Consider the following 20,668-nt stretch of genomic DNA (forward strand, 5'->3'; position numbering starts at 1 on the left):
AAGAGACGGGAGGAAGAGGAGGAAAGAGACTGGAGGAAGAGGAGAAAAGAGACGGGAGGAAGAGTAGACAGGCCACAGTCAGAGGGAGCAAAGAGACGGGAGGAAGAGGAGGAAAGAGACTGGAGGAAGAGGAGGAAAGAGACTGGAGGAAGAGGAGGAAAGAGACTGGAGGAAGAGGAGAAAAGAGACGGGAGGAAGAGGAAAGCGATGGGAGGAAGAGTAGAGCTACCTGAGTGACCGAACAAGGTGGCCACACACTCTCCTGACTCATAGTCAAAGATACAGATGCTCTTATCAGAGCAGCTTGTTGCTAGGTAGATCCCAGCGGGGTCCATCTGAACCTAGTGGCACACAATGACAACAAACCATGGAATTAGAAACATTGACCTACGGTAGAAAGCTAATTAGACAGGTTGTCCCGCGATGTCTCCTCTCACCTTCAGCAGTGTTCCTTCGTCACTTGTAGAACCTTTGAAACACTTCTTCATCTTGCCACTCTTCACGTTGTACACTCTACACAGGGGTCAGGGGTCAAGATTAGGTACACTCTACACAGGGGTCAGGGGTCACGATTAGGTACACTCTACACAGGGGTCACGATTAGGTACACTCTACACAGGGGTCACGATTAGGTACACTCCACACAGAGGTCAGGGGTCACGATTAGGTACACTCTACACAGGGGTCACGATTAGGTACACTCTACACAGAGGTCAGGGGTCACGATTAGGTACACTCTACACAGAGGTCAGGGGTCACGATTAGGTACACTCTACACAGGGGTCACGATTAGGTACACTCTACACAGAGGTCAGGGGTCACGATTAGGTACACTCTACACAGGGGTCACGATTAGGTACACTCTACACAGGGGTCACGATTAGGTACACTCTACACAGGGGTCACGATTAGGTACACTCTACACAGGGGTCACGATTAGGTACACTCTACACGGGGGTCACGATTAGGTACACTCTACGCGGGGGTCAGGCACACTCCACGCAGGGGTCAGGCACACTCCACGCAGGGGTCAGGCACACTCCACGCAGGGGTCAGGCACACTCCACGCAGGGGTCAGGCACACTCCACGCAGGGGTCAGGCACACTCCACGCAGGGGTCAGGCACACTCCACGCAGGGGTCAGGCACACTCCACGCAGGGGTCAGGCACACTCCACACAGGGGTCAGGTACACTTCACACAGGGGAGGACACGAAGGCATTAGACCAGAGGTCATCAACTAGATTTAGCTGTGGGCTGATTTTTTCTTGAGCAGTCGGTCAGGGGGCTAAATTGACCGCAAGAAGCTCAAACAATCACTTTAAGCTGTGTGCTTAGGGTCAATGTCCTTTTGGCAAACTCCAAGCGAGCTGTCATGTGCCTTTGACCATCGGGGTCTTGGCCACCTCCCTGACTAAAGCCCTTCTCCCCCTGATTTCTCAGTTTGGCCGGGCGGTCTTGGTGGTTCCAAACTTCTTCCATTTAAGAATGATTGAGGCCACTGTGTTCTTGGGGACCTTCAATGCTGCAGAAATGTTTTGGTACCCTTCCCCAGATCTGTACCTCAACACAATCCTGTCTCGGAGCTCTACGGACAATTCCTTCGACCTCATGTCTTGGTTTATTTCTCTGACATGCACTGTCAACTGTGGGACCTTATGTAGACAGGTGTGTGCCTTTCCAAATCATGTCCAGTCAATTGAATTTACCACAGGTGGACTCCAATCAAGTTGTAGAAACATCTCAAGGATGATTAATGGAAACAGGATGCACCTGAACTCAATTTCAAGTCTCAGAGAAGGGTCTGGATACTTAAGTAAATAAGTTGTTGTTGTTTTATATTTTATTGGTAATTGAAGTGCGCTTTCAAATGCATAGTCAACAGAAGGCAGTCTTCATCAGCACATCACACACCACTATGAGCTGGAGGCCTTTTCATATAGCTACTTAATATGGTTTGAAACATGAAGGTTTCACTACATATTATGAGGTATGTTTTACCTTGCTTCAAAATAGCCTAGACAAAACCCAACCATATCCGTGGAGACAATTATTTTATACAGACTTCCATCTACCATTGAAACCAGTAGTCTATTGTTTTATAAAAGACATATACCATTGAAACCAGTAGTCTATTGTTTTATAAAGACATATACCATTGAAACCAGTAGTCTATTGTTTTATAAAGACATATACCATTGAAACCAGTAGTCTATTATTTTCTAAAGACATATACCATTGAAACCAGTAGTCTATTGTTTTATAAAAGACATATACCATTGAAACCAGTAGTCTATTGTTTTATAAAAGACATATACCATTGAAACCAGTAGTCTATTGTTTTATAGACATACCATTGAAACCAGTAGTCTATTGTTTTATAAAAGACATATACCATTGAAACCAGTAGTCTATTGTTTTATAAAAGACATACCATTGAAACCAGTAGTCTATTGTTTTATAAAAGACATATACCATTGAAACCAGTAGTCTATTGTTTTATAAAGACATATACCATTGAAACCAGTAGTCTATTGCTTTATAAAGACATATACCATTGAAACCAGTAGTCTATTGTTTTATAAAGACATATACCATTGAAACCAGTAGTCTATTGCTTTATAAAGACATATACCATTGAAACCAGTAGTCTAGAAATAAAATCACTCAAAATAGGCTAATATAACCGTGATTTGGCAACAAATGATCATTAGCTTCCCCAAGCTTTAAATAAGTTGTGGATTGTTTTTAAAATCGTATTGCCTACAGTATATTTGGAAGCTGGGCCTACAGTCAGAAGGAAAGACAGCGTACTATTGGACAGCAAGCGAGACAAAATGTGTGTGAGTGTACCTGATATTCCTGTCCTGACAGGCGGTGTGTGTACCTGATATTCCTGTCCTGACAGGCGGTGTGTGTACCTGATATTCCTGTCCTGACAGGCGGTGTGTGTACCTGATATTCCGGTCCTGACAGGCGGTGTGTGTACCTGATATTCCGGTCCTGACAGGCGATGGCGGTGTGTGTACCTGATATTCCTGTCCTGACAGGCGGTGTGTGTACCTGATATTCCTGTCCTGACAGGCGGTGTGTGTGTGTACCTGATATTCCTGTCCTGACAGGCGGTGTGTGTACCTGATATTCCTGTCCTGACAGGCGGTGTGTGTACCTGATATTCCTGTCCTGACAGGCGGTGTGTGTACCTGATATTCCGGTCCTGACAGGCGATGGCGGTGTGTGTGTGTGTGTACCTGATATTCCTGTCCTGACAGGCGATGGCGGTATGTGTGTGTACCTGATATTCCGGTCCTGACAGGCGATGGCGGTGTGTGTACCTGATATTCCGGTCCTGACAGGCGATGGCAGTGTGTGCACCTGATATTCCTGTCCTGAGAGGCGGTGTGTGTACCTGATATTCCGGTCCTGACAGGCGGTGTGTGTGTGTACGTGATATTCCTGTCCTGACAGGCGGTGTGTGTACCTGATATTCCTGTCCTGACAGGCGGTGTGTGTACCTGATATTCCTGTCCTGACAGGCGGTGTGTGTACCTGATATTCCGGTCCTGACAGGCGATGGCGGTATGTGTGTGTACCTGATATTCCGGTCCTGACAGGCGATGGCGGTGTGTGTACCTGATATTCCTGTCCTGACAGGCGGTGTGTGTACCTGATATTCCTGTCCTGACAGGCGGTGTGTGTACCTGATATTCCGGTCCTGACAGGCGATGGCGGTGTGTGTGTGTGTGTACCTGATATTCCTGTCCTGACAGGAGATGGCGGTATGTGTGTGTACCTGATATTCCGGTCCTGACAAGCGATGGCGGTGTGTGTACCTGATATTCCGGTCCTGACAGGCAGTGTGTGTGTGTACCTGATATTCCGGTCCTGACAGGCGATGGCAGTGTGTGCACCTGATATTCCTGTCCTGAGAGGCGGTGTGTGTACCTGATATTCCGGTCCTGACAGGCGGTGTGTGTGTGTACGTGATATTCCTGTCCTGACAGGCGGTGTGTGTACCTGATATTCCTGTCCTGACAGGCGATGGCGGTGTGTGTACCTGATATTCCTGTCCTGACAGGCGGTGTGTGTGTGTGTACCTGATATTCCTGTCCTGACAGGCGATGGCGGTTTGTGTACCTGATATTCCGGTCCTGACAGGCGATGGCGGTGTGTGTACCTGATATTCCGGTCCTGACAGGCGATGGCAGTGTGTGTGTGTGTAGCGTCCAGGTCCATATCATACAGAGTGGTCTTCTCTACTACGTGGTGACTACGGGCAAAGTTCAGACCCTCCGAAGACTGGAGGGAGGGAGGGAGACAGAGAGAGGGAGGGAGGGAGGGAGACAGAGAGAGGGAGGGAGGGAGGGAGACAGAGAGAGGGAGGGAGGGAGGGAGACAGAGAGAGGGAGGGAGGGAGGGAGACAGAGAGAGGGAGGGAGGGAGGGAGACAGAGAGAGGGAGGGAGGGAGGGAGACAGAGAGAGGGAGGGAGGGAGACAGAGAGAGGGAGGGAGGGAGACAGAGAGAGGGAGGGAGGGAGACAGAGAGAGGGAGGGAGGGAGACAGAGAGAGGGAGACAGAGAGAGGGAGACAGAGAGAGGGAGGGAGGGAGACAGAGAGAGGGAGACAGAGAGAGGGAGGGAGGGAGACAGAGGTGGGTTAATGCTGCAATTCAAACTTGAATGCATTTTAATTTGACCATTTCAGACTATATATATATATATATATATATTATATAGAGGGCGCTATATGACCATTCAGACTATATATATAGAGGGGTATATGACCATTCAGACTATATATAGAGGGGTATATGACCATTCAGACTATATATAGAGGGGTATATGACCATTCAGACTATATATAGAGGGGTATATGACCATTCAGACTATATATAGAGGGGTATATGACCATTCAGACTATATATAGAGGGGTATATGACCATTCAGAGTACATATTATATAGAGAGGGTAGAGAGTAAATAGAGAGGGTATATATTATATAGAGAGGGTAGAGGGTAAATAGAGAGGGTATATATTATATAGAGAGGGTAGAGGGTAAATATACACAACTCAAAAAAATAAAGGGAACACTAAAAATAAAGGGAACACTAAAATAACACATCTTATGAATGTAATATTCTTATTAAATACTTTTTTCTTTACATAGTTGAATGTGCTGACAACAAAATCACACAAAAATTATCAATGGAAATCAAATGTATCAACCATTGGAGGTCTGGATTTGGAGTCACAATGTCAAAATAAGGCTCAGTAGTGTGTGTGGCCTCCACGTGCCTGTATGGCCTCCCTACAACGCCTGGGCATGCTCCTGATGAGGTGGCGGATGGTCTTCTGAGGGATCTCCTCCCAGACCTGGACTAAAGCATCCGCCAACTCCTGGACAGTCTGTGGTTGGTAGATGGAGCGAGACATGATGTCCCAGATGTACTCAATTGGATTCAGGTCTGGGGAACGGGCGGGCCAGTCCATAGCATCAATGCCTTCCTCTTGCAGGAACTGCTGACACACTCCAGCCACATGAGGTCTAGCATTGTCTTGCATTAGGAGGAACCCAGGGCCAACCGCACCAGGATATGGTCTCACAAGTGGTCTGAGGATCTCATCTCGGTACCTAATGGCAGTCAGGCTACATCTGGCGAGCACATGGAGGGCTGTGCGGCCCCCCAAAGAAATGCCACCCCACACCATGACTGACCCACCGCCAAACCGGTCAGGCTGGAGGATGTTGCAGGCAGCAGAATGTTCTCCACGGCGTCTCCAGACTGTCACGTCTGTCACATGTGCTCAGTGTGAACCTGCTTTCATCTGTGAAGAGCACAGGGCGCCAGTGGCGAATTTGCCAATCTTGGTGTTCTCTGGCAAATGCCAAACGTCCTGCACGGTGTTGGGCTGTAAGCACAACCCCCACCTGTGGACGTCGGGCCCTCATACCACCCTCATGGCAGCGCTCCTCCTGCTCCTCCTTGCACAAAGGCGGAGGTAGCGGTCCTGTTGCTGGGTTGTTGCCCTCCTACGGCCTCCTCCACGTCTCCTGATGTACTGGCCTGTCTCCTGGTAGCGCCACCATGCTCTGGACGCTACTCTGACAGACACAGCAAACCTTCTTGCCACAGCTCGCATTGATGTTCCATCCTGGATAAGCTGCACTACTCTACAACCCACTTGTGTGGTTTGTAGACTCCGTCTCGTGCTACCACTAGAGTGAAAGCACCGCCAGCATTCAAAAGTGACCAAAACTTCAGCCAGGAAGCATAGGAACTGAGAAGTGGTCTGTGCTCCCCACCTGCAGAACCACTCCTTTATTGGGGATGTCTTGCTAATTGCCTATAATTTCCACCTGTTGTCTATTCCATTTGCACAACAGCATGTGACATTTATTGTCAATCAGTGTTGCTTCCTAAGAGGACAGTTTGATTTCATAGAAGTGTGATTGACTTGGAGTTACATTGTGTTCCCTTTATTTTTTTGAGCAGTGTATATTATATAGAGAGGGAAGAGGGTAAATAGAGAGGATATATATTATATAGAGAGGGTCGAGGGTAAATAGAGGATATATATTATATAGAGAGGGTCGAGGGTAAATAGAGGATATATATTATATAGAGAGGGTCGAGGGTAAATAGAGAGGATATATATTATATAGAGAGGGTCGAGGGTAAATAGAGGATATATATTATATAGAGAGGGTCGAGGGTAAATAGAGAGGATATATATTATATAGAGAGGGTCGAGGGTAAATAGAGAGGATATATATTATATAGAGAGGGTCGAGGGTAAATAGAGAGGATATATATTATATAGAGAGGGTCGAGGGTAAATAGAGAGGATATATATTATATAGAGAGGGTCGAGGGTAAATAGAGAGGATATATATTATATAGAGAGGGTCGAGGGTAAATAGAGAGGATATATATTATATAGAGAGGGAAGAGGGTAAATAGAGGATATATATTCTATAGAGAGGGTCGAGGGTAAATAGAGGTTCACCTGTTCAGCAGTGCGGAAGTAGATACTCTTATCAGCACCACAGCTCACCATGAGGACCTCTGGGCTGACTCCTACAACACACAAAAAAAACAGGCCGACACAAATCCCTAGTTAGATGTCTCTTCCCCAGCCTCCCCCACCATAGTACATGCACGTTGTCTGTTTGGGTTTCGTCTACTTCTCGTACGGTGTGTGTGTGTGTTAGGGCTGCAGGAAGTCTAGCAGTTAGAGCATTGGGTCAGTAACTGAAAGGTCGCTGGTTTGAATACACAAGGCGATAAAGGTGACCAAGGTGTCGATGTGCCCTTGAGCAAGGCACTTGACCTTAATTTGCTCCGGGTGCCGTACTAGTATGGCTGACTCTGGAAACAACACCTCACTGTATTTTGGTTCTGTTATTTTGCGTGTGTGTGTGTGTGTGTGTGTGTGTGTTGTTCTCCGTGTGTGTGTGTGTGTGTGTGTGTGTGTGTGTTGTTCTCCGTGTGTGTGTGTGTGTTGTTCTCCGTGTGTGTGTGTGTGTGTGTGTGTGTGTGTGTGTGTGTGTGTGTGTGTGTGTGTTGTGTGTGTTGTTCTCCGTGTGTGTGTGTGTGTACCAGTGAACTTGATAGCGGTGATGGAGGCAGAGTGGTCATAGACGGTCTGCTCCAGACTGTAGCTCTTCTCCATGTTGAAGATGTGGATGAGACGGTCTCGACTGGCCGACGCCAGCAGGTGAAGCCCTGGAACAAACACCACGTTTCCATCCACTGTCATACCGTATATATAAATATAAATGCAGACAGACTGTTTGTAACACCCCCAGTCTCCCCGGGGGGGTCAGAACCCACCGCCCCGTCTCCCCGGGGGGGTCAGAACCCACCGCCCCGTCTCCCCGGGGGGGTCAGAACCCACCGCCCCGTCTCCCCGGGGGTCAGAACCCACCGCCCCGTCTCCCCGGGGGTCAGAACCCACCGCCCCGTCTCCCCGGGGGTCAGAACCCACCGCCCCGTCTCCCCGGGGGTCAGAACCCACCGCCCCGTCTCCCCGGGGGTCAGAACTCACCCGTCTCCCCAGGGGTCAGAACTCACCCGTCTCCCCAGGGGTCAGAACTCACCCGTCTCCCCAGGGGTCAGAACTCACCCGTCTCCCCAGGGGTCAGAACTCACCCGTCTCCCCAGGGGTCAGAACTCACCCGTCTCTGCAGGGGAGAACTCCAGACACAGCACCTCAGAGTCGTGGGCTTCAATCTTCTGCAGCTGATCCATGAACTGTAGACCAAATATACTGGACAGGAGAACACATGATATCTTAGTTGATGTGGTCATGTTGACTGTGTCTGTGTGTGTGTCTGTGTGTGTGTGTCTGTGTGTGTGTGTCTGTGTGTGTGTGTGTGTGTCTGTGTGTGTGCGCGCTTACTGTACGTTTCCGTTGCGGTCTCCAGCCGCCAGATGTTGTCCATCAGGACTGATGCCCAGGACTCTGATCCCTGACTTAGCGTCCATCCCGCCCCCCTCTCCTCTCTCCCCATCCGTCTGAAGGTGTTGGGTATCCTCCCCCACGTACACAATCCTCAACAGATCCTAGACCAGCACACAAATGGACAGATAAAACCAGTATGTTTTTTTATTTTTTATTTCACCTTTATTTAACCAGGTAGGCAAGTTGAGAACAAGTTCTCATTTACAATTGCGACCTGGCCAAGATAAAGCAAAGCAGTTCGACAGATACAACAACACAGAGTTACACATGGAGTAAAACAAACATACAGTCAATAATACAGTATAAACAAGTCTATATACAATGTGAGCAAATGAGGTGAGAAGGGAGGTAAAGGCAAAAAGGCCATGGTGGCAAGGTAAATACAATATAGCAAGTAAAACACTGGAATGGTAGTTTTGCAATGGAAGAATGTGCAAAGTAGAAATAAAAATAATGGGGTGCAAAGGAGCAAAATAAATAAATAAAATACAGTAGGGAAAGAGGTAGTTGTTTGGGCTAAATTATAGGTGGGCTATGTACAGGTGCAGTAATCTGTGAGCTGCTCTGACAGTTGGTGCTTAAAGCTAGTGAGGGAGAAAAGTGTTTCCAATTTCAGAGATTTTTGTAGTTCATATGTGTGGGTAGTAATTTCTAATCCAAGAATGAATTAATGAACAATGCCACGACATTGGCAGGTTGGACCGAGGTCCTGGCCTTGTTGCATTGAGACTCACGTGGCTGTAGAGGTTACGCAGGCAGCTGGTTCCCTGCACCAGTCCTGGGTCGCTGTGCCACAGCCGGATGGTGTTGTCTGAAGAGCAGGTGAGGAAAGACCCAGGGGGCAGACAGGAGCGGGACAGATCCATGTCCGGGTATGTCTAAATTTAAAACAAACAAAAAACAGTAATATCTTAGGAAAGTGATGCGCCATTTTCCAAATCAAAGTTTATTTATTTGTTAGACCTCACAGTGAAATGCTGAATACAACAGGTGTAGTAGACCTTACAGTGAAATGCTGAATACAACAGGTGTAGTAGACCTTACAGTGAAATGCTGAATACAACAGGTGTAGTAGACCTTACAGTGAAATGCTGAATACAACAGGTGTAGTAGACCTCACAGTGAAATGCTGAATACAACAGGTGTAGTAGACCTTACAGTGAAATACTGAATACAACAGGTGTAGTAGACCTCACAGTGAAATGCTGAATACAACAGGTGTAGTAGACCTCACAGTGAAATGCTGAGTACAACAGGTGTAGTAGACCTTACAGTGAAATGCTGAATACAACAGGTGTAGTAGACCTTACAGTGAAATGCTGAATACAACAGGTGTAGTAGACCTCACAGTGAAATGCTGAATACAACAGGTGTAGTAGACCTTACAGTGAAATGCTGAATACAACAGGTGTAGTAGACCTCACAGTGAAATGCTGAATACAACAGGTGTAGTAGACCTTACAGTGAAATGCTGAATACAACAGGTGTAGTAGACCTGACAGTGAAATGCTGAATACAACAGGTGTAGTAGACCTTACAGTGAAATGCTGAATACAACAGGTGTAAGTAGACCTCACAGTGAAATGCTGAATACAACAGGTGTAGTAGACCTCACAGTGAAATGCTGAATACAACAGGTGTAGTAGACCTTACAGTGAAATGCTGAATACAACAGGTGTAGTAGACCTCACAGTGAAATGCTGAATACAACAGGTGTAGTAGACCTTACAGTAAAATGCTGAATACAACAGGTGTAGTAGACCTCACAGTGAAATGCTGAATACAACAGGTGTAGTAGACCTTACAGTGAAATGCTGAATACAACAGGTGTAGTAGACCTCACAGTGAAATGCTGAATACAACAGGTGTAGTAGACCTCACAGTGAAATGCTGAATACAACAGGTGTAGTAGACCTGACAGTGAAATGCTGAATACAACAGGTGTAGTAGACATCACAGTGAAATGCTGAATACAACAGGTGTAGTAGACCTCACAGTGAAATGCTGAATACAACAGGTGTAGTAGACCTCACAGTGAAATGCTGAATACAACAGGTGTAGTAGACCTCACAGTGAAATGCTGAATACAACAGGTGTAAGTAGACCTCACAGTGAAATGCTGAATACAACAGGTGTAGTAGACCTTACTGTGAAATGCTGAATACAACAGGTGTAGTAGACCTCACAGTGAAATGCTGAATACAACAGGTGTAGTAGACCTCACAGTGAAATGCTGAATACAACAGGTGTAGTACACCTGACAGTGAAATGCTGAATACAACAGGTGTAGCAGACCTCACAGTGAAATGCTGAATACAACAGGTGTAGTACACCTGACAGTGAAATGCTGAATACAACAGGTGTAGCAGACCTCACAGTGAAATGCTGAATACAACAGGTGTAGTAGACCTCACAGTGAAATGCTGAATACAACAGGTGTAGTAGACCTCACAGTGAAATGCTGAATACAACAGGTGTAGTAGACCTCACAGTGAAATGCTGAATACAACAGGTGTAGTAGACCTCACAGTGAAATGCTGAATACAACAGGTGTAGTAGACCTTACAGTGAAATGCTGAATACAACAGGTGTAGACAGTGAAATGCTGAATACAACAGGTGTAGTAGACCTCACAGTGAAATGCTGAATACAACAGGTGTAGTAGACCTTACAGTGAAATGCTGAATACAACAGGTGTAGTAGACCTTACAGTGAAATGCTGAATACAACAGGTGTAGACAGTGAAATGCTGAATACAACAGGTGTAGTAGACCTCACAGTGAAATGCTGAATACAACATGTGTAGGTAGACCTCACAGTGAAATGCTGAATACAACAGGTGTAGTAGACCTCACAGTGAAATGCTGAATACAACAGGTGTAGTAGACCTCACAGTGAAATGCTGAATACAACAGGTGTAGTAGACCTCACAGTGAAATGCTGAATACAACAGGTGTAGTAGACCTCACAGTGAAATGCTGAATACAACAGGTGTAGTAGACCTTACAGTGAAATGCTGAATACAACAGGTGTAGACAGTGAAATGCTGAATACAACAGGTGTAGTAGACCTCACAGTGAAATGCCGAATACAACAGGTGTAGTAGACCTCACAGTGAAATGCCGAATACAACAGGTGTAGTAGACCTTACAGTGAAATGCTGAATAAAACAGGCGTAGGTAGACCTCACAGTGAAATGCTGAATACAACAGGTGTAGTAGACCTCACAGTGAAATGCTGAATACAACAGGTGTAGTAGACCTTACAGTGAAATGCTGAATACAACAGGTGTAGTAGACCTTACAGTGAAATGCTGAATACAACAGGTGTAGTAGACCTCACAGTGAAATGCTGAATACAACAGGTGTAGTAGACCTCACAGTGAAATGCTGAATACAACAGGTGTAGTAGACCTCACAGTGAAATGCTGAATACAACAGGTGTAGTAGACCTCACAGTGAAATGCTGAATACAACAGGTGTAGTAGACCTGACAGTGAAATGCTGAATACAACAGGTGTAGTAGACCTGACAGTGAAATGCTGAATACAACAGGTGTAGTAGACCTCACAGTGAAATGCTGAATACAACAGGTGTAGTAGACCTCACAGTGAAATGCTGAATACAACAGGTGTAGTAGACCTCACAGTGAAATGCTGAATACAACAGGTGTAGTAGACCTCACAGTGAAATGCTGAATACAACAGGTGTAGTAGACCTCACAGTGAAATGCTGAATACAACAGGTGTAGTAGACCTCACAGTGAAATGCTGAATACAACAGGTGTAGTAGACCTTACAGTGAAATGCTGAATACAACAGGTGTAGACAGTGAAATGCTGAATACAACAGGTGTAGTAGACCTCAGTGAAATGCTGAATACAACATGTGTAGGTAGACCTCACAGTGAAATGCTGAATACAACAGGTGTAGTAGACCTCACAGTGAAATGCTGAATACAACAGGTGTAGTAGACCTCACAGTGAAATGCTGAATACAACAGGTGTAGTAGACCTTACAGTGAAATGCTGAATACAACAGGTGTAGACAGTGAAATGCTGAATACAACAGGTGTAGTAGACCTCACAGTGAAATGCCGAATACAACAGGTGTAGTAGACCTCACAGTGAAATGCCGAATACAACAGGTGTAGTAGACCTTACAGTGAAATGCTGAATACAACAGGCGTAGGTAGACCTCACAGTGAAATGCTGAATACAACAGGTGTAGTAGACCTCACAGTGAAATGCTGAATACAACAGGTGTAGTAGACCTCACAGTGAAATGCTGAATACAACAGGTGTAGTAGACCTCACAGTGAAATGCTGAATACAACAGGTGTAGTACACCTTACAGTGAAATGCTGAATACAACAGGTGTAGTAGACCTCACAGTGAAATGCTGAATACAACAGGTGTAGTAGACCTCACAGTGAAATGCTGAATACAACAGGTGTAGTAGACCTCACAGTGAAATGCTGAATACAACAGGTGTAGTAGACCTCACAGTGAAATGCTGAATACAACAGGTGTAGACAGTGAAATGCTGAATACAACAGGTGTAGTAGACCTCACAGTGAAATGATGAATACAACAGGTGTAGTAGACCTCACAGTGAAATGATGAATACAACAGGTGTAGTAGACCTCACAGTGAAATGCTGAATACAACAGGTGTAGTAGACCTTACAGTGAAATGCTGAATACAACAGGTGTAGTAGACCTTACAGTGAAATGCTGAATACAACAGGTGTAGTAGACCTCACAGTGAAATGCTGAATACAACAGGTGTAGTAGACCTCACAGTGAAATGATGAATACAACAGGTGTAGTAGACCTTACAGTGAAATGCTGAATACAACAGGTGTAGTAGACCTTACAGTGAAATGCTGAATACAACAGGTGTAGTAGACCTCACAGTGAAATGCTGAATACAACAGGTGTAGTAGACCTCACAGTGAAATGCTGAATACAACAGGTGTAGTAGACCTCACAGTGAAATGCTGAATACAACAGGTGTAGTAGACCTGACAGTGAAATGCTGAATACAACAGGTGTAGTAGACCTTACAGTGAAATGCTGAATACAACAGGTGTAGTAGACCTCACAGTGAAATGCTGAATACAACAGGTGTAGTAGACCTTACAGTGAAATGCTGAATACAACAGGTGTAGTAGACCTTACAGTGAAATGCTGAATACAACAGGTGTAGTAGACCTTACAGTGAAATGCTGAATACAACAGGTGTAGTAGACCTTACAGTGAAATGCTGAATACAACAGGTGTAGTAGACCTCACAGTGAAATGCTGAATACAACAGGTGTAGTAGACCTCACAGTGAAATGCTGAATACAACAGGTGTAGTAGACCTCACAGTGAAATGCTGAATACAACAGGTGTAGTAGACCTCACAGTGAAATGCTGAATACAACAGGTGTAGTAGACATCACAGTGAAATGCTGAATACAACAGGTGTAGTAGACCTCACAGTGAAATGCTGAATACATCAGGTGTAGTAGACCTGACAGTGAAATGCTGAATACAACAGGTGTAGTAGACCTCACAGTGAAATGCTGAATACATCAGGTGTAGTAGACCTGACAGTGAAATGCTGAATACAACAGGTGTAGTAGACCTTACAGTGAAATGCTGAATACAACAGGTGTAGTAGACCTTAGTGAAATGCTGAATACAACAGGTGTAGTAGACCTCACAGTGAAATGCTGAATACAACAGGTGTAGTAGACCTCACAGTGAAATGCTGAATACAACAGGTGTAGTAGACATCACAGTGAAATGCTGAATACAACAGGTGTAGTAGACCTCACAGTGAAATGCTGAATACAACAGGTGTAGTAGACCTCAAAGTGAAATGCTGAATACAACAGGTGTAGTAGACCTGACAGTGAAATGCTGAATACAACAGGTGTAGTAGACCTTACAGTGAAATGCTGAATACAACAGGTGTAGTAGACCTCACAGTGAAATGCTGAATACAACAGGTGTAGTAGACCTCACAGTGAAATGCTGAATACAACAGGTGTAGTAGACCTCACAGTGAAATGCTGAATACAACAGGTGTAGTAGACCTTACAGTGAAATGCTGAATACAACAGGTGTAGTAGACCTTACAGTGAAATGCTGAATACAACAGGTGTAGTAGACCTTACAGTGAAATGCTGAATACAACAGGTGTAGTAGACCTTACAGTGAAATGCTGAATACAACAGGTGTAGTAGACCTCACAGTGAAATGCTGAATACAACAGGTGTAGTAGACCTCACAGTGAAATGCTGAATACAACAGGTGTAGTAGACCTCACAGTGAAATGCTGAATACAACAGGTGTAGTAGACCTCACAGTGAAATGCTGAATACAACAGGTGTAGTAGACCTTACAGTGAAATGCTGAATACAACAGGTGTAGTAGACCTTACAGTGAAATGCTGAATACAACAGGTGTAGTAGACCTCACAGTGAAATGCTGAATACAACAGGTGTAGTAGACCTCACAGTGAAATGCTGAATACAACAGGTGTAGTAGACCTCACAGTGAAATGCTGAATACAACAGGTGTAGTAGACCTTACAGTGAAATGCTGAATACAACAGGTGTAGTAGACCTTACAGTGAAATGCTGAATACAACAGGTGTAGTAGACCTCACAGTGAAATGCTGAATACAACAGGTGTAGTAGACCTTACAGTGAAATGCTGAATACAACAGGTGTAGTAGACCTTACAGTGAAATGCTGAATACAACAGGTGTAGTAGACCTCACAGTGAAATGCTGAATACAACAGGTGTAGTAGACCTCACAGTGAAATGCTGAATACAACAGGTGTAGTAGACCTCACAGTGAAATGCTGAATACAACAGGTGTAGTAGACCTCACAGTGAAATGCTGAATACAACAGGTGTAGTAGACCTTACAGTGAAATGCTGAATACAACAGGTGTAGTAGACCTTACAGTGAAATGCTGAATACAACAGGTGTAGTAGACCTCACAGTGAAATGCTGAATACAACAGGTGTAGTAGACCTCACAGTGAAATGCTGAATACAACAGGTGTAGTAGACCTCACAGTGAAATGCTGAATACAACAGGTGTAGTAGACATCACAGTGAAATGCTGAATACAACAGGTGTAGTAGACCTCACAGTGAAATGCTGAATACAACAGGTGTAGTAGACCTCAAAGTGAAATGCTGAATACAACAGGTGTAGTAGACCTTACAGTGAAATGCTGAATACAACAGGTGTAGTAGACCTTACAGTGAAATGCTGAATACAACAGGTGTAGTAGACCTCACAGTGAAATGCTGAATACAACAGGTGTAGTAGACCTCACAGTGAAATGCTGAATACAACAGGTGTAGTAGACCTCACAGTGAAATGCTGAATACAACAGGTGTAGTAGACCTTACAGTGAAATGCTGAATACAACAGGTGTAGTAGACCTCACAGTGAAATGCTGAATACAACAGGTGTAGTAGACCTCACAGTGAAATGCTGAATACAACAGGTGTAGTAGACCTCACAGTGAAATGCTGAATACAACAGGTGTAGTAGACCTCACAGTGAAATGCTGAATACAACAGGTGTAGTAGACCTCACAGTGAAATGCTGAATACAACAGGTGTAGTAGACCTCACAGTGAAATGCTGAATACAACAGGTGTAGTAGACCTCACAGTGAAATGCTGAATACAACAGGTGTAGTAGACCTCACAGTGAAATGCTGAATACAACAGGTGTAGTAGACCTCACAGTGAAATGCTGAATACAACAGGTGTACTAGACCTTACAGTGAAATGCTGAATACAACAGGTGTAGTAGACCTCACAGTGAAATGCTGAATACAACAGGTGTAGTAGACCACAGTGAAATGCTGAATACAACAGGTGTAGTAGACCTTACAGTGAAATGCTGAATACAACAGGTGTAGTAGACCTTACAGTGAAATGCTGAATACAACAGGTGTAGTAGACCTTACAGTGAAATGCTGAATACAACAGGTGTAGTAGACCTGACAGTGAAATGCTGAATACAACAGGTGTAGTAGACCTCACAGTGAAATGCTGAATACAACAGGTGTAGTAGACCTTACAGTGAAATGCTGAATACAACAGGTGTAGTAGACCTTACAGTGAAATGCTGAATACAACAGGTGTAGTAGACCTTACAGTGAAATGCTGAATACAACAGGTGTAGTAGACCTTACAGTGAAATGCTGAATACAACAGGTGTAGTAGACCTCACAGTGAAATGCTGAATACAACAGGTGTAGTAGACCTCACAGTGAAATGCTGAATACAACAGGTGTAGTAGACCTTACAGTGAAATGCTGAATACAACAGGTGTAGTAGACCTTACAGTGAAATGCTGAATACAACAGGTGTAGTAGACCTTACAGTGAAATGCTGAATACAACAGGTGTAGTAGACCTTACAGTGAAATGCTGAATACAACAGGTGTAGTAGACCTCACAGTGAAATGCTGAATACAACAGGTGTAGTAGACCTCACAGTGAAATGCTGAATACAACAGGTGTAGTAGACCTCACAGTGAAATGCTGAATACAACAGGTGTAGTAGACCTTACAGTGAAATGCTGAATACAACAGGTGTAGTAGACCTTACAGTGAAATGCTGAATACAACAGGTGTAGTAGACCTCACAGTGAAATGCTGAATACAACAGGTGTAGTAGACCTCACAGTGAAATGCTGAATACAACAGGTGTAGTAGACCTCACAGTGAAATGCTGAATACAACAGGTGTAGTAGACCTCACAGTGAAATGCTGAATACAACAGGTGTAGTAGACCTTACAGTGAAATGCTGAATACAACAGGTGTAGTAGACCTTACAGTGAAATGCTGAATACAACAGGTGTAGTAGACCTTACAGTGAAATGCTGAATACAACAGGTGTAGTAGACCTTACCTTCACACAATAGGTAAAGAAATAAAAACAACAGTGAAAAGAGAGGCTACATACAGTAGAGGGGCTACATACAGTAGAGAGGCTACATACAGTAGAGGGGCTACATACAGTAGAGGGGCTACATACAGTAGAGGGGCTACATACAGTAGAGGGGCTACATACAGTAGAGAGGCTACATACAGTAGAGAGGCTACATACAGTAGAGAGGCTACATACAGTAGCGAGGCTACATACAGTAGAGAGGCTACATACAGTAGAGGGGCTACATACAGTAGAGGGGCTACATACAGTAGAGGGGCTACATACAGTAGAGAGGCTACATACAGTAGAGAGGCTACATACAGTAGAGGGGCTACATACAGTAGAGAGGCTACATACAGTAGAGAGGCTACATACAGTAGAGGGGCTACATACAGTAGAGGGGCTACATACAGTAGAGGGGCTACATACAGTAGAGGGGCTACATACAGTAGAGGGGCTACATACAGTAGAGGGGCTACATACAGTAGAGGGGCTACATACAGTAGAGGGGCTACATACAGTAGAGGGGCTACATACAGTAGAGGGGCTACATACAGTAGAGGGGCTACATACAGTAGAGGGGCTACATACAGTAGAGGGGCTACATACAGTAGAGGGGCTACATACAGTAGAGGGGCTACATACAGTAGAGAGGCTATATACAGTAGAGGGGCTACATACAGTAGAGAGGTTACATACAGTAGAGGGGCTATATACAGTAGAGGGGCTATATACAGCTATATACAGTAGAGGGGCTATATACAGTAGAGAGGCTATATACAGTAGAGGGGCTATATACAGTAGAGGGGCTACATACAGTAGAGGGGCTACATACAGTAGAGGGGCTACATACAGTAGAGAGGCTATATACAGTAGAGAGGCTACATACAGTAGAGAGGCTATATACAGCTATATACAGTAGAGAGGCTACATACAGTAGAGAGGCTATATACAGTAGAGAGGCTACATACAGTAGAGAGGCTACATACAGTAGAGGCTACATACAGTAGAGAGGCTACATACAGTAGAGAGGCTACATACAGTAGAGGCTACATACAGTAGAGGCTACATACAGTAGAGGCTACATACAGTAGAGGCTACATACAGTAGAGGGGCTACATACAGTAGAGGGGCTACATACAGTAGAGGGGCTATATACAGTAGAGGGGCTATATACAGTAGAGGGGCTATATACAGTAGAGAGGCTACATACAGTAGAGAGGCTACATACAGTAGAGGGGCTACATACAGTAGAGGGGCTACATACAGTAGAGAGGCTACATACAGTAGAGAGACTACATACAGTAGAGGCTACATACAGTAGAGGCTACATACAGTAGAGAGGCTACATACAGTAGAGAGGCTACATACAGTAGAGAGGCTACATACAGTAGAGAGGCTACATACAGTAGAGAGGCTACATACAGTAGAGAGGCTACATACAGTAGAGGGGCTATATACAGTAGAGGGGCTACATACAGTAGAGGGGCTACATACAGTAGAGAGGCTACATACAGTAGAGAGGCTATATACAGTAGAGAGGCTATATACAGTAGAGAGGCTATATACAGTAGAGGGGCTACATACAGTAGAGAGGCTATATACAGTAGAGAGACTATATACAGTAGAGAGGCTATATACAGTAGAGAGGCTACATACAGTAGAGAGGCTACATACAGTAGAGAGGCTATATACAGTAGAGAGGCTATATACAGTAGAGAGGCTATATACAGTAGAGGGGCTATATACAGTAGAGAGGCTATATACAGTAGAGAGGCTACATACAGTAGAGAGACTACATACAGTAGAGAGGCTACATACAGTAGAGAGGCTACATACAGTAGAGAGACTATATACAGTAGAGGGGCTATATACAGCTATATACAGTAGTGAGGCTATATACAGTAGGGAGGCTATATACAGTAGAGAGACTATATACAGTAGAGAGGCTATATACAGTAGAGAGGCTATATACAGTAGAGAGGCTATATACAGTAGAGAGGCTATATACAGTAGAGAGGCTATATACAGTAGAGGGGCTACATACAGTAGAGAGGCTACATACAGTAGAGAGGCTATAATTGTCTCCATCCATATGATACAGAAAACAGCTGTATTGAAGCTGAGAAATGCCTGAGTAACAACAACAAAGACAGAACACACACCTCTAGACTCCAGACACAGCCGCTGTGGTAGAGGGCAGAGTAGACCTTCCCCACATTCTTGATGTCACGGACGTCCCACACGTACACGCTGTGATCGTTGTACACACAGGTCAGGTGACGGGTTACAGGGTCAAAGGTCAAGGCTAGGGTGTCTGGGTATTCTGCCTTGGGGTCGGCAACAAAAAGATGCCTGTAAGGAGTCAGGAGAAATCAGTGAGAAAAAAAACCAATACATTATTCTAATACAATCTAAAAAAGCAGACCAATATCATCATGGTTCTCCGGTGTCCAGACACCGGGACTGCTGTTCTAAGAGCCAATGTAGGCTTGATCCGAAAAAATGTGGTCGGAGAAACCGCATGGAAGGTGTCACTCAATTTTGGAGCCTCCGGACTCATGCCGATGTCAAATTGAGCTCTGTACCTCATCGCTCGGAGCCTCAACAAACGTTTTGACAAGGCCGAGGGCTCCGTATAGCTCCGCAGCGACACTGCATCACTGGGACTAATGTCTCTTCCTGTCTGATCTGTAATGAGGAGTATCACTGGGACTAATGTCTCTTCCTGTCTGATCTGTAATGAGGAGTATCACTGGGACTAATGTCTCTTCCTGTCTGATCTGTAATGAGGAGTATCACTGGGACTAATGTCTCTTCCTGTCTGATCTGTAATGAGGAGTATCACTGGGACTAATGTCTCTTCCTGTCTGATCTGTAATGAGGAGTATCACTGGGACTAATGTCTCTTCCTGTCTGATCTGTAATGAGGAGTATCACTGGGACTAATGTCTCTTCCTGTCTGATCTGTAATGAGGAGTATCACTGGGACTAATGTCTCTTCCTGTCTGATCTGTAATGAGGAGTATCACTGGGACTAATGTCTCTTCCTGTCTGATCTGTAATGAGGAGTATCACTGGGACTAATGTCTCTTCCTGTCTGATCTGTAATGAGGAGTATCACTGGGACTAATGTCTCTTCCTGTCTGATCTGTAATGAGGAGTATCACTGGGACTAATGTCTCTTCCTGTCTGATCTGTAATGAGGAGTATCACTGGGACTAATGTCTCTTCCTGTCTGAT

General features: G+C 44.8%; 1 protein-coding gene across 3 annotated transcripts in view; it reads right to left on the reverse strand.

The window, feature by feature from the left end:
* The window catches only part of wdr62 (WD repeat domain 62), a 65,564-nt gene that overhangs the window by 29,351 nt on the left and 15,545 nt on the right, over positions 1-20,668 (reverse strand). For all 3 annotated transcript variants that reach the window (XM_090218985.1, XM_090218984.1, XM_090218986.1), the window contains exons 9-17: positions 19,591-19,780; positions 9,201-9,344; positions 8,404-8,567; positions 8,180-8,271; positions 7,602-7,727; positions 7,009-7,079; positions 4,177-4,298; positions 438-513; positions 230-341 (exon numbers count right to left, since the gene is read on the reverse strand). In XM_090218985.1, coding sequence (XP_090075111.1) covers positions 230-341; positions 438-513; positions 4,177-4,298; positions 7,009-7,079; positions 7,602-7,727; positions 8,180-8,271; positions 8,404-8,567; positions 9,201-9,344; positions 19,591-19,780 — 1,097 coding nt within the window. The remainder of the gene's footprint in view (positions 1-229; positions 342-437; positions 514-4,176; positions 4,299-7,008; positions 7,080-7,601; positions 7,728-8,179; positions 8,272-8,403; positions 8,568-9,200; positions 9,345-19,590; positions 19,781-20,668) is intronic.

The sequence above is a fragment of the Oncorhynchus mykiss genome, chromosome 24 (genome assembly GCF_057628025.1).
Source record: "Oncorhynchus mykiss isolate SJ-2025 chromosome 24, ASM5762802v1, whole genome shotgun sequence".
NCBI classification, from domain to species: domain Eukaryota; kingdom Metazoa; phylum Chordata; class Actinopteri; order Salmoniformes; family Salmonidae; genus Oncorhynchus; species Oncorhynchus mykiss.